This window comes from Aspergillus neoniger (assembly GCF_003184625.1).
Source record: "Aspergillus neoniger CBS 115656 unplaced genomic scaffold BO87scaffold_19, whole genome shotgun sequence".
Classification (NCBI taxonomy): domain Eukaryota; kingdom Fungi; phylum Ascomycota; class Eurotiomycetes; order Eurotiales; family Aspergillaceae; genus Aspergillus; species Aspergillus neoniger.
This window is the reverse complement of record NW_020291147.1, coordinates 164,013-177,392: the sequence shown is the minus strand read 5'-3', so window position 1 is coordinate 177,392 and position 13,380 is coordinate 164,013. Positions and strand designations below refer to the sequence as shown.

General features: G+C 51.3%; 6 protein-coding genes across 6 annotated transcripts; 2 read left to right on the top strand and 4 right to left on the bottom strand.

The window, feature by feature from the left end:
- Positions 1–191: 191 nt before the first annotated feature.
- BO87DRAFT_310340 (flavin monoamine oxidase family protein) lies at positions 192–1,922 on the bottom strand (the record flags this gene model as incomplete). The annotated part of the gene is made up of 4 exons (XM_025619504.1): positions 192–1,192; positions 1,248–1,636; positions 1,705–1,742; positions 1,797–1,922. 4 exons carry the CDS (start codon positions 1,920–1,922, stop codon positions 192–194), a joined length of 1,554 nt encoding a protein of 517 aa, XP_025478952.1.
- Positions 1,923–2,787: 865 nt separating this feature from the next.
- Positions 2,788–5,079, bottom strand: BO87DRAFT_360308 (homeobox domain-containing protein; the record flags this gene model as incomplete). The annotated part of the gene is made up of 3 exons (XM_025621547.1): positions 4,490–5,079; positions 4,289–4,400; positions 2,788–4,224 (listed from the first exon to the last, which is right to left on the bottom strand). Exons 1-3 carry the CDS (start codon positions 4,669–4,671, stop codon positions 2,788–2,790), a joined length of 1,731 nt encoding a protein of 576 aa, XP_025478951.1. The 5' UTR covers positions 4,672–5,079.
- A 692-nt stretch (positions 5,080–5,771) lies between these two features.
- Positions 5,772–7,514, bottom strand: BO87DRAFT_309891 (cation diffusion facilitator family transporter; the record flags this gene model as incomplete). The annotated part of the gene is made up of 4 exons (XM_025619486.1): positions 5,772–6,172; positions 6,242–7,062; positions 7,111–7,161; positions 7,219–7,514. 4 exons carry the CDS (start codon positions 7,512–7,514, stop codon positions 5,772–5,774), a joined length of 1,569 nt encoding a protein of 522 aa, XP_025478950.1.
- Positions 7,515–7,697: 183 nt separating this feature from the next.
- Positions 7,698–8,547, top strand: BO87DRAFT_377173 (uncharacterized protein). Its single transcript, XM_025623483.1, has 2 exons — positions 7,698–7,946; positions 7,997–8,547. Exon 2 carries the CDS (start codon positions 8,000–8,002, stop codon positions 8,435–8,437), a length of 438 nt encoding a protein of 145 aa, XP_025478949.1. The 5' UTR covers positions 7,698–7,946; positions 7,997–7,999; the 3' UTR covers positions 8,438–8,547.
- A 1,490-nt stretch (positions 8,548–10,037) lies between these two features.
- On the top strand, positions 10,038–11,892 carry BO87DRAFT_426670 (sugar porter family MFS transporter; the record flags this gene model as incomplete). The annotated part of the gene is made up of 6 exons (XM_025627379.1): positions 10,038–10,215; positions 10,287–10,566; positions 10,636–10,956; positions 11,024–11,383; positions 11,452–11,612; positions 11,687–11,892. 6 exons carry the CDS (start codon positions 10,038–10,040, stop codon positions 11,890–11,892), a joined length of 1,506 nt encoding a protein of 501 aa, XP_025478948.1.
- On the bottom strand, positions 11,798–13,351 carry BO87DRAFT_69163 (amidohydrolase family protein). Its single transcript, XM_025629486.1, has one exon. The coding sequence runs from the start codon at positions 13,111–13,113 to the stop codon at positions 12,109–12,111; it is 1,005 nt and encodes a 334-aa protein (XP_025478947.1). The 5' UTR covers positions 13,114–13,351; the 3' UTR covers positions 11,798–12,108.
- Positions 13,352–13,380: the final 29 nt, after the last annotated feature.

Genomic DNA, 13,380 nt, shown 5'->3' with positions numbered 1-13,380 from the left:
AAGTTTCGCGTATAGTTCTCTCCCAACACCACCGTATATGTGTGCATATATTTCAAAAAAAACAGCGAAAGGAAAAAATAGGCCAGAAACTTAGCAAAGCAATCAAACAAGCATTAAACCAACCCAAAACAACCAAACTGTCTCAACTTAAACAAGTAGATAGATAGTAGTGAAGAGATAGTAGGCTCACATTATAAAAGCCCCTTCGGCGTAGCAGAAGGCAACGAATCGTCCCTCTCCAACCCAATACCAAGCCTACCCAGCCCATACAGATTGCAAATTTGGCCTGCAGCGCGCTCACCACTCCAATACGCACCGGTGGTGGTGCCCAGCGCCACAAACGGCGCTGTATGTTCGCCCGCGAACCAGACACCGCGGTCTGCGCCCATGCCCGCGCGCAAGACCTCGATGTCTCGATCTCCCTGAGTGAGGCCGACTTGGAAGTTGCAGTAGGAGCCGTTACCAGCGTAGGGGTCGTTCTGCCACTGCGTTGCGGCGAAGGCGATTGGTTTGCAGTCTGGGGATGAGTCTGAGTAGCCGTAGAGGCGGGAGTAGAAGGGATGGAGGAAGTCGTTGAGGAAGTTGAAGTATTCTTTGGATGAGGGATCGAGGCCCTTTAGCTTGGAAACAATGTATGTGGAGCAGGGGCCAAAGGTGTAGAAGAGGAGAGTGGGGTGTGCGCAGGAGGAGGTGGGGAGAGCGGCGAGCGAGATACATTCTTGGTTCCAGAGGATGTTGTTCGGTTTTTCAGTGTATTCTGGGTTGAGGAATTGGGCAAAGGTGGGGTTCTCGAAGCTGTTGTATTCTAGGTTGGTTTTGAGGATGTCGGCGGTCTTGGGATCCTGGGGGCCGGCGTGCCAGTATGCGCGGGAAAATGTAACGTAGACTTTTTCTAGTCTGCCGTAGGAAATGCTGTCGATGGCTTGATTAAGTCGAGGGGGAAGGTCTGGGGTGAAGGCTTGTTTGTTGCGTTTGAGCCAGCCGAGTGGGCAGGTGACGACTACTTCGTCGAACTGGAAGGTCTCTCCTGATGCTGTTGTGAGATTCACTTTGCTGGGGGATCCCATGGCTTTCCGGGACTCGGAGTCGACTTTCACGATTGGTTGGCTGAAACGGATATCTGCGCGTTGGAGAGCGTTCTGAGAGACATACTTGAGAATGTTCTTGTATGTCGATGCTACAAAGAAGTTATCTGTATTGATGTGGTTAGTTGGATGCTATCATCGTGTGGTGAGGTTGGTACTCACTCCCATCTATGCACTCCTCAAGACAGAAGAATTTCAAGCTCTGCCTCTCGATTGGATCACCGACGTACGCTCCCCATAGTCTGCAGGATTCAATGCAAAGCTCCTTCTCGGCAGCGCTGAGGTCTGTCTTCTCCACCTCCTCGCGGAAGAAGTCAAGCAGGCTTCGTTCAGGTGGAATGATATCTTTGTGCGTATTGCTATATTCAAAGGCCTTCTCGATAGTCGTCCACAGTACCGCTGATACTTTAGCAGCTAGTGCATCGTCAATTGCCTTGCCATCTGTGGAGATCAGAGCCTGATTCCCTTCAAAGTCTTCGAGCACTGTCCTTGTTGCTTCTGAAATCGCAACAATCGGGTTTTTCCCAGTGCCATGTATCCAGTTCGGGCCCCTGATAAGAGTCAGCCTTGATACCACGGAACATAATCATGGCTAGAAGGAAGAAAGAGGCGGAATCACATGTCTATAAGATGTTCGTGGATCTTCTGCTGATGTACCTGCTGGAAGTTAGTGGACCGCTGACTCTGACTATAGACATTTCTCAAACGCACCCGGCCGCCGACTCTGTCTCTCGCTTCAAATAGTGTCACCCGGGCACCATTCTGGATAAGAATGTCAGCGCATCTCAAGCCCGATAGACCAGCCCCAATGACAGCCACGTTGGGCCTCCTGCCCATTGTGATAGTCATATGAAAGAAAAAGCTTGTCTCCCGAGACTGAAACGGTGGTTGATCTTCCTTTGGAATTATTGTATGCAGTAAGCGCCTGTTGTGCTACATGAAGTCAGCAGCTATCCGATCCACTCGAGATAAGCCGGTGCATATTGCAGCCGCTACTACTTGATATGGTCATAGGACAGACTTGGAAAAGCCCACACCTAGAGGAAATGATGGATGAATTGAATCGACCTACCCAGGTATGAAACCGACTTGATCTTAGTCTACAAATCACAGAGACGAAACCGTGAAGCATCCAACCACGGGTGGCGGAGAGAAAGACGACGAGGCGAATACTTCCTAGTTATCAGGGAGACAGACGAGACCCGGCGGTTATATGTCAGCGGGAAGCCACGTGCTTGCAGAACCCGCCCACAGCCATCTTCTGCAGTCCACCTACTCCGCCTATCTACTCCCTACCATTTCCCCCCTTCACCCCCGCCTCGCCCTGGTTATCCGGATCAGTCCATCACAGGCGCTTACGTATCAAACAAGCCAATTATTCTATCATCTTCCATTGTTTGTTTGTATTAGGCTATTCGGCTGTAATAGCACTTGGATATCATCTGTGGCGTGGCACAGGGTTTCGTCATCAAGTCCGGACCCATGGTTGCAGCTGCCTGGAGCAAACCTGCGAGCTGCACCTTAAGGGAACGTAAAGCAATCATCTCACAATCATACACACAATCACCCGCTTGCTGGCCTGTAACCTCCAATATTGACATTACAAAGGAAAGAAATGGATATGAAACAAAGGGGGAATGATGAAAAGAAAGAAACAAAGGAAATGATGATCATCTCACAAGGACACAAGGGGAAGCTTATCTCATCTCCATGCCCCTTGGCTCAGAGATAGCAAGCCTTGAATGCAGTCAAGGTCTTCTTCCTGACTTGCACCTCCCCCGCCGTTCATGAAAGCCGACACCTCGGCGTCCATCTCAGGCACATCCTTGTCGATTACCCCGCTCACTCGTTGGTGCTGAGACACCCGTGAGTATCTTCCACCGGATGCCAGATCCCTGTTGGCTTTGCCATCCCTACTGTTGGCCTCTCTTAGTATGGAACGCCGGGAGTGATGATGAGAAGCGGTCCGCCGGCGGACATGCGAGGTTCGTGTGCCCGGTATCCAGTTCTCCTTATCCGAGTCACCCCACTGTAACTCCAGGTCATCATCTTTCGTCGACATCGTCTTCGAATTAGACAACTTGTCACCAAGGGTCGCACGGCCAGTCTCCAGCCGGCCCAATGAAGAGACCGTGCGGGAGATCTTGCGTCTTTTGTCGCCAGTCGGCTTAGGGACAGGGGTATTAAGATATTCGGAAGCGTTCAAGGCGTTGTTATGCCTTGCCGACATGCTCCTCGTTAGTGAACGCTGACCACGTGCGCGGAATAGAGCGGGAGAGCCAGCGTTCGGTGCGCTTTGGGAGCTGGTCGGAGTAGAAAGTGCACTTCTTGCATCAGTGTCAAAAAACGATTCCCAGTTGCGAGGATCTCTTGATCTTCCAAACAATTTCTCGGTCTCCATGGAGCCACCACGCGGCGTACTGAATGCCGCAGCACTGTTACTCCTTCGAAGTCCTGTAATCCTTGGCTTTCGCGCTGAGAACATAGAAATACGGTTCTTTGACGGGGACGGTTCGCCATCGGCACGGATCACAGCTTTTCCATCAGAGGACATGGCGATCCGCAGGGCATTTCGTCCTTTCGGAGGAGATGGCGTGAGCTCATCTTCTTTGCGTACCATAGCTTCTCCGTCGAACGAGAGCGATATCCGAAGGGATGGTGGCGACTTCATCGGTGTTGATGTTCCCTGCACGAACGGTCGATTGCCACGAGTTTCGGAAAATGATCGTTTCCTCTTAGCAGAGGTCGGGTTGGAATCGTCGACATGGGTTTCATCGTGCACCAGGGCTGGTTGTTGTTCTGGCATCGTCTCGTCTAGGGCTCTCTGCGAGTCCTCCACAGCTTCTGTAGCGAGGCTTGCTTGAGAGCTCAACCCTGACTGCTCTAGCTCATTATTGTCGCCATGCACCACGTCGGATTCGAAAGACACATGATCGGACGATTGCGAAGCAACGTTCCTGTCCTGGCAGTTGTCCTCTGATTGCTCTGTCCCGCTCGAAGATCCTGGCTCTGTCGGTAGGTTGTCATCGGATACCCGTTTTGACGCGTCGGACACGTCCGACCGAGGCGCGAGAAGCTCATGAGGTTGCAACGGTTTCGATTTCCGACGATCATTTTGACGGCGATTTTGGAACCAGATCTAATATCCAGACACATTAGATTGCACGTCAGACGTAGATGTTACGTGGTTATCGCAGACATACTTGCACTTCCTTCTCACCCAACGAGACGCGACTGACTATACTGGCTCGGGCCGTTTTGTCTGGTTTCGGGTTCCGTTGATATTCGGCTTCAAGGATTGCGTGGTCTTCGGGGCTATACGAGCACAGCAGTGACGTGTTAGCGATCTACTGGCAGCGAGACCCATTGGGCCAATAAGGACTGGAATTGATTTCCGTGCATACCTAGTCCGACGCCGCTTTTGCCGTGCCAGCAATTTATTATCGACGCGTGGAGGGAGATTCTGAGTTAGGGTCTTTTGGGAATGAACAAGGAAGGCGTAATTAAGAGCAGCAGCCGAGTCGGACGCCTGGGTTGAGGGCGGCGAGGAGGAACATGGTGCAGCAGAGGGCTCCGGATCAGACATGGTAAATAGCCGTAAGCCGAGTTAACAACATAGGAGGACGGGGAGGGAGAGCAAGAGGGAATGCGTGGAGAGAAAGTAGAAAAGGAAAGGTAAAGACGCGGGCCGTGATCTAAGTAAAATGGCGAGGCGGACGTGAGCAGGAGATCCGGTGTGATGTGGGAACGATTCCCCAACCCGGAGAAAAAAAGACGCTTCATCTAATCGCGTCGCGATGTGGACGCGGGCGGGCACCGCGGAGGCGTGGTAAGTGTATAGTATCCTCGTAAACCCGGTACTGTATGGTCCAGTTCCTCCGGCTGGTTCTCCGCTCTGATTTTCTGCGGCTCGGCCGATTCTCCGCCCGCACGAGGGCGAGGCTTTCCTTTCTTTCATTCCAGAGAATGTCCCCATGTCCCTCCCCCCTTGAGTCGAAGCCCTCTTCCCTTGCTGATTGGATCTGCAGGCTGTCCTTGTCTTATCATTGTGAATGAAGTCACTTTTTCAATCTGTCTATGTAACTATCCATTGATGAATGCTTGCTTTGCTGCAGTTCAACCCACCCACACTTCCACCCCAAAGGGTCCTCAATAGAGACAGTAACTACTACGTACTACTAGTGCATGTAACGGTCGTTCCAGGCGAGCGGAAATATCACCACCGCCTCCCGCCACCGCGCGTAGCGTTTTCTAACTTAGTATTCTTTTCTTGCTTTCTTTACAGTATGTATAACCGGGTCTCGCGCAATCGCAATCGCGCTTATTGACGTGTTTTCGGTATTCCATTTATTGATGGTCGTTCGTTGACAAAACATATCGCGATACAAATGCTACTTCCGTATTGATCATAACAATTTACTATTTTCGGGATGGATTTCGTGTTTTTTCACTTGTTTGTTGTTTTGCTTCTGGGTGTTTGTTACGGGTACAAATAAACACAACCTACCACCAAACTTTTCCTACTAGTAACTACTACTAGTAGTAGTGGTTACTGCATAAGTTACTAAATAAGCAAAAGACATGACCAATTCTTTCAATGTCAATTCCTATTAACTCTCTTCTCCCCCCCCCCCGGCACCCCCCCTCCCACCCAAAATCCAAATAATAATCATGATAAATAGTAGATCACCCCTCAACCTGATTCATATGACTCGGAATATTCCACGGATCGTAATCGATATGCACGAAAGCCCTATCCACCGTAGGCACACTCTCCACCATATACTGCAGACTCTCCCCAACATCATGGCTATCCTGAAGTCGTGTTTTCGGGTCCAGGACAATATCCACCTCGACGTTGAGTCGATCCCCAGCGTAATACGCCTTTAGATCTTGGATCTTGAGAATCGCTTTCGAGAATCGCATCGTCATGTATAGCAGGATACTGTGGTCTTTGGGTGATGCTGCCGCGCCGGTTAGGTGGCCGATGTGTTCGCTGGCTGTGGCGCTCCAGTTGTAGATTATGTAGAGGGAGAGGAGAAGACCGCCTAGCGGGTCGATGTACCAGGTTTTGGTTAGGGAGCCGACTTGGGTTGGGCAGGTTAGTGGTGTGGTTTGCCCTGGGGTTGGGGGAAGTTATTAGGGAGGGAACTTACTCAAGGGGAAGAGAATACTGAACAAGTTGAAGACCACGTCTGTCATGGCGTCTTGAGCTAGGGCCTGGACGCTTGAGTTCTTGATCAGTCGACACCAGAACCAGCAGATGAGCTTGACGATGACTGTGCTGGCCATGACAGCTATGGAAGGAAGGGATAGGTCGACGACGGAGCGGTCGGTGGAAATGAGGCGTGTAAAGGAGGTGAGTGCGACTTGCACGAAAGAAGTCACCATCACGACAGCGAAGACTAATACGCTGAGTGGTTCGAGTCGACGACGACTGATCGGGTATCGGGAGCGGTCTTGTCGACGGATCAGGGTGGTCGTGATCCAGACTATGGCTGTGCTGAGGAAGTCCAATGCCCCGTCGACTAAGCTGGCCAGGACGGATAATGAGTTTGTCATGGTCATGGCGACAATCTTTGCGACTAGGAGGAGGACGTTGGCGACGAAGTTGACGTAAATCGCAACGGTGACTATCCGGTCGCTGCTGTCGACGAACTCATCGTTTGATGGTATGATGTCTGGGGGTGATGCTGCTCGTTCTTCGATCGTCGGGGGCAGGAGCGGAGAGGTCTCGCTCTCGCTGGGAATGCGATAGAGATTCCGGGGCGTTCTTTTGATTTTGCCGGATGCTTGAGAGTCTGCTGTTCCGTAGGATATTGGGTCATATGCCCGGCCGTTGGTTGAGGCTGGAGGTTCTCCTGGCTGGTTGCTGTGGTAGTCCACGATCAGGCGATGTGGGAGAGAAGAGTCCAGTAATCGGTCGATAAAGACATATTGCGATATTAGATCATTGTTGCGCTCGTAATACTCGCGCCTGTTACCTCGTTAGATGGCAGCATTAAAATTACAGGAGGGAACGTACATAGCCTTTGGCATCTTCTTCAGCGTAGACGGGTCTTGAAAGAAATGTTGCCTGTAGCTCATCGTTAGTAAATATCTACTGAGCTGTGAAACAATGGCAACGGCATACCAACGATAAATAGGCCTGCTCTCGCCGATGAGTCTCTTAGCGCGCTCAAAAGCGAGAGGCCTATCCCCGCGATCTTGGGGGAAAGACTCATCAAGACGATCACTGTCATACGGATTATCGGCGCTTTGGACGCTGAGAGAGCGTCGTCGTATCAATCCCCCGAGGCGTTGACCACGGGTAGAGAGAAGGTCATGTTCCAAGTCGAGACTTGGTTGTCTCGCCCGGATGAAGGAGTCCGATCGAGGCGAAGAGGAAAGGGTTGGCGGCACAGTACTAGATCGATGTGTCGAGGACATTTCTCCTTCCCTTGCATCAAGCGACGTGGAAAAGCAATGTATGAGGAAGCATTCTATTTAGGCGGCAATGATGACTCGCTCGACCGAGTCAACTTGGTGGGACCCTGACGGCATTCTTCAATAGGAGTCTTGGGCGCGCGGGCTGGGCCGAGCTGTTAGCTCACCATTATGAGATGGAGCCTGGCAGAACTTTCTCACGTCAAACATACATGCGTACCTGATTATTCAATCGCTAATTGTTGAATCACTATATACGTCAGTGCTGAATAGTACTCGCAGTATGTCCCTGTCGCAAGAAGCCGCCTCATGGCTCTCGCCGCCAGCTGTGCAGCTCTCTCCTTCACCACAGCCTGGAGATAAAGCTCCCTCTTGCCCAGAACTGCCCCTCCCAGCCGACAACAACAGACCAACCATCATCTCATTCCTCAGGCACTGTGGATGTCCTGGTTAGTCCGGTCTCGAATGAACTGTTTCTCACTAACCTAATGGTAATTACAGTGGCGGAAGCAACTTTTCTTGAGTTGCGCGCTGCCGCTGAGAATCACCCCGAGATCAACTTTGTCGCAGTGTCGCATAGCGACCAGCCATCAACGGAGAAATGGCTGGAATCTATTGGAGGAACCGGCGAATCTGGTTCTAACCCCGTGACGGTCATCGTCGATGCTGAGCGCAAGATCTATGCGCAATGGGGGCTAGGCGTGACTTCTTGGGGTCATGTCCTGAGTCCAGCTGGACTTCTAGCTATCGGGAAGTTGGGGTGGGAAAGGGGAATCTGGAACAGGCCTACCGAGAGTGGTAGTCGATGGCAGTTGAGTGGCAATTGGGCGGTTGACGCCGAAGGAGGAGTGCGCTGGGGAGGACCTGTGAAGCGAGCTGATGAGCTAATAGATATTGAACAGGCAATTTATAGCATCAAAGCTTGATTTTATAATATGTCATGGTGGCATGCTTTTAACTTAGCCCCAGATGCTTATACAAGTAAAGGAACATTTTGTACGCTCAAGCTTCGTTGAATTCATCTTTTGCGTCTTCTTCGCCATCTATCATTTATAATTTGGGTAGAGACTCAAGACAGGGTTACCGACCAGGATCATTGCAGTACTAGTCATTGTTAGCTGCAAGTCGTACTTTCCATGTAAATTGACCAAGCTGCCCAAGTCCGGCTTGATCAATTCCGATTATTAATGCTACATCTGTACACTTCCCTGGCAACAGAGAATCATATTCTCCAGGTCTTATCAAACCTACTTATTTGCCCCCGAGATATCGTTTAGAGATGAAATCACTACTTGTCAATACCTTCGGGGATCATATGGTTAATGGCAAAAAGTTGGGCGTTCCGTTCTTCGTCGGATTGGTGCGAAGAGCCTGTATAAGCTGCAATCCTTTTGGCTTGGCTAACCAGATTCCGTCAATCGAGACGTGAGAATCATTCTAAGTTTCCATCCACACGCCACGTTTGCCGTGCATTTAACCAGTCGGCTATTCTTCCTTGTCCAAAAGGGTATTTGTGCGTGATCAGTTTGCTTGCTTTGAGGCTTCATGAGATGAGCGGACGTTAGTGGAATTGGAAAGCGTAGTTGCTATTGTGCCTACCCCGCATTTATGCCTTCGTCCCTCGTGCTGCACAACAGACTTTCATGATAGAGATCCGACTGAAATGAAGGTGAGTCGAAGAACAATTGTAGTAGAAGGAAGACTCAGGGGCACGTGGGGACATCATGTGCCCGACCAAAGACTACTTCCCGTCTCAACTTCTGCTCTATACTTCAACCTGTCACCGCAGCACCCTGTTTGACCATGCAGCACGTCAGGATTAGTCTCATGTCTAGACTGCCCTAGACCACTGCTAGCCTGTCTGCCTCGGCAACCTGGGCCGCTACCCCGGACGAGCAATGCGACAATTATAGACAGCAGTGGCCAGAAGATTGGGTAGTCACCATACCCGAAACCTGGAGAACCGGAACTCAAATACCCTATTGGTTTACCAAAAGCTCGGTTTGGATGGACGAGAGGCCCTAGTGGCTGCCATTGAGGCAGCATTCTTCTCCGGCTGGCCGCCAGATTCCCTCCAGCGGACTGCAACCGCGCACGGGCTGACCACACCGGCGCCTCTTTCGTTAGTGCGTTAAACGCCAATCATGTCGGCTGGGGAAGTTTACTACTTTGGCGCGAAGGCAATCAGGAGCGAGATGGCCATGCTAGTCCCGGGCCGGCCGGCCACCCCGGATTTTCAAGCTTCCTGCTAACCCTCGCTCCGCCATCGGCCTTTTCGTCCACCGGTCAACAGTCCCCAGTCTGACGCATGCCAAAGCGATGAGCTTGTTGAAATCTCCATGAATTTAACCCCGGAACAAGGCTTAGCAGGGAATTGACGTATATAGGCCATGTTATCTGCCCCACCCCCGCTCGGGGTCCTTTCCTGTGTTTTTTCGTATAAGTTCTGCCGTTCAATGTCCAACTTAACACTACTTCATGGCCTAAGAGATTCACACACCCTAATATATCGATCGGCATTCCAAGATGGGTCGATTCTTTACAATTGGCCTGGCTGCATTTGCAGCTACAGGGTCTTTCCTGTTCGGATATGACAGCGGTGTCATGACGGACGTAATCGAGTCGAAGAATTTTCTGGCTTTCTTCAACACCACCCAGACATCAACCATCATTGGTGCTATCAACAGCACATTTTCGGGAGGTGGTAGGTTCTTCTCTCTGGCTTGGACCTTCTTCATTCCATGTATTGCCCTTCTGGCTAACAATGGCTGCTAGCATGCATTGGCGCGCTCCAGGGTGGTCTAACGATGGATCGCTTCGGACGAAAGTTCACTATCCAGATGGGTGCTTTCATTTGCATGATTGGCGCTATTCTTCAATCGTCAGCGAAGAACTTGGCCATGATCCTTGTTGGTCGTATTCTGGCCGGCTGGGCAGTTGGTCTCATGTCTATGTCTGTCCCAGTGTATCAAGCAGAGGTCGCTCATCCCCGTTCGCGTGGGTTCATCATCGGTCTAGCCCAACAGATGATCGGTGTTGGATTTATTGTTAGTACGTATGTATACCACCATCACAACCATGTCTGCATATATCTCAGACAAGAAAAGCACTAACGTAAAATTAGCTGGGTCGGCTACGGCTCCCTTCATGCGCCGGATACTAGCGAGTTTCAATGGAGATTCCCACTTGCCTTTCAGGCCGTCCCCGCCGTTCTTCTCGTTATAGGCATGTTCTTTATGCCTGAATCACCTCGATACCTGATCGAAAAGGAACGCTACGAGGAAGCGATGAAAATTCTCCGAAGATTACACTTCGACGGCACCAACGAGGACTGGATCCAGACGGAATACAATGAGATAAAGACCACCATTGAAGCCGAAAAAGCTGTCACCGTTCCCGGATGGCTCATCATGTTCCGTGTGCCTCAATGGCGAACCCGACTCATGTGCGTTTCCTTCTCCTACCAACACCCTAATCCAACCCCGCATTTTATTAACATCCCACCCAAACAGGCACGGCATCGCCGTCCAAGTCTTCACCCAAATGACAGGCGTCAACGTCGTAAACTACTACCAAACAATCATGTACAACGCCCTCGGCATCACAGGTAACCGCAACACCCTCGTCGCAGGAATCTACAACTGTGTCGGTCCCATCACGAACTTCATCTTCATTTTCTTCCTCCTCGACCGGGTTGGACGCCGCAAGCCCATGTTGTTCGGAACCATCGCAATCACCATCGCCCTAATCTGCGAAGCAGCTCTCTACTCGCAGAACCTGGACGGCACCCGAAAGGGATACAGTATCGGTGGTGTATTCTTCATCTTCTGCATCACTGTTATCTTTTCTCTATCATTCGGCCCTTGCAGTTGGTTAGTGCCTCTCCCAACTATCGACTAACATGGACACTGTTGCCCTCTAACATGCTATCGACAAATAGGGTCTACATGGCAGAAGTAATGCCGATGCAAATCCGCGGCCGAGGAAACGCCTTCGCCACTGCAATTGGCAACTGGGCCGTAAGTACCCTCTGGGCCCAGGTATCCCCGATTGCACTGGACAAGATCCAATGGAAGTTTTATTTCGTGTTTGCGGCGTGGAGTGAGTAACCCATATTTCTATCCCGCTTTTACTTTCCCTTGCTGCTTGTCTGCTAACCATCAAAATCGAAACAGACGTATGCATCACTCTTCCAACCGTCTACTTCTTCTTCAAAGAAACAAACCAGAAGTCACTCGAAGAGATCGATCTGCTCTTCGGTGGTCGTGCCCTGGGAATGCTGCCTGAGGATGTAGTCGTAAAGGGGGGTACAGTCGAGACGGAGAAGGCAGAGGAGACGGGGGTATCGGTCATCAATGTCGAGCATACTAGTACCGTGTGACCATGGCGGTGTCTTCTATCAAGGAAGCGTGTGACCGTCCATGACAAATCAGTAAAGAAGCAAATACACAACGAACCGAATTGCACTGCGTCATTCTATTTCGCCGATCAGAACCCTGGTCTTGTTCTATACCATAACCCAACCCATTCTATCCTCATCTACTCAATCATCCACCCCTCAGTCCTCTGACCCCCACTCCACCCCAACCCAACCCAATCAAAGAAACGCCCTACTCCCCAACCTCAAAAACTCCCTCGCATTCCCAAACTCAATCAAATCCACCTCCTGGGCTGACAACTTCCCCGACTCCCTCACCTTCTTCAAAAACTCCTTACCCGTAACATTATCCTCGAACGGATAATCCACACTATACATCACCCTCTCCACCTTCGTAACCTGCAACAGCATCATCAACGTCTCAACACTAAACACTCCACTCGTCGTAACCCATATATTCTCATTCCAGACATCCATAATCCCCTTGCGTCTCGATGCCGCCAACCCCTTGGAAAACCCCAATCTCGCGATCCGGTGCAACATGATCGGGAGCAGCTCGCCCATGTGTCCGATTACTATCTTGAGTTTGGGGTATTGCTCGAATACTCCCGCCGCGTAGAGTTTCAGGATATGCAGGCCTACGTTCTCATGCCAGCCCCAGGCTGCGGACGCGAGGCCGAGTTCTGCAGCGAGTGGATAGTTGCCGGAGAAGCGGGATTGAATGGAATCCTGGGATGGAGTGGAAGGGTGGATGTAGAGGGGGACGTCGAGGGATTCGGCGGCTGCGAAGACGGGCCAGAAGCGTTTGTCGTCGTAGTGGGTTGTTCCGTCGGGGAGGTGGTTGTCGATTAGGGCACCGAGGAAGCCGAGGTCGGTGACGGTGCGGCGGAGTTCTTTGGCCGCTTCGAGGGGGTGGGCCATCGGGAGCGCTGCGAAGCCGCCGAATCGGTCTGGGTGCTGTTTTATGGCGGTGGCCATTTCGTTGTTGGCTGCGTGGCAGCGCGCAGGGTCGGTTGAGGCGACACCGCCGGGGAGGTGGGAGAGGATCTGGTAGGAGACGTTGCCGGCGTCCATATTGGCAAGGCGGGCTTTGGAGAGGTCTTTTGCGAGGTTGCGACATTCGGGGTAGATCTTCCATGTGTTGTCGTAGAAGAAGTTGTTGCTTTCGAGGGATGGGAATATCGCGTGCTCTTCGAGCGTGATGGCTTGCGCGGGGGAGGCCATGATGTGGGATTGTGGTTGTAGTGGTGATATCGGGTTGGTCGGTTTAAGCTGTCGGCTTATAAAGGTAGGTGGGAGCGCAGCTCTCTATATTGCTTTCGGTGGAGGTGTAGAAGGCGGTTGTCTGACTAGTGCAGACTTAAGTGGAATTGCAGCTCATTTGAGTCAAAGGTGTTGTGCGACCAACGCCCCTGTTAAGGGATAAGTAGGGGCATGCTGCTTCATTAGCTGAGGACGGCGCCAGTTGTGGTGTGTAGAAATGAGGGACAG

Coding starts and splice junctions, on each gene's coding strand:
- BO87DRAFT_377173 (XM_025623483.1), top strand. CDS start 8,000: ATGGTAATTACAGTGGCGGAAGCAACTTTTCTTGAGTTGCGCGCTGCC.
- BO87DRAFT_69163 (XM_025629486.1), bottom strand. CDS start 13,113: ATGGCCTCCCCCGCGCAAGCCATCACGCTCGAAGAGCACGCGATATTC.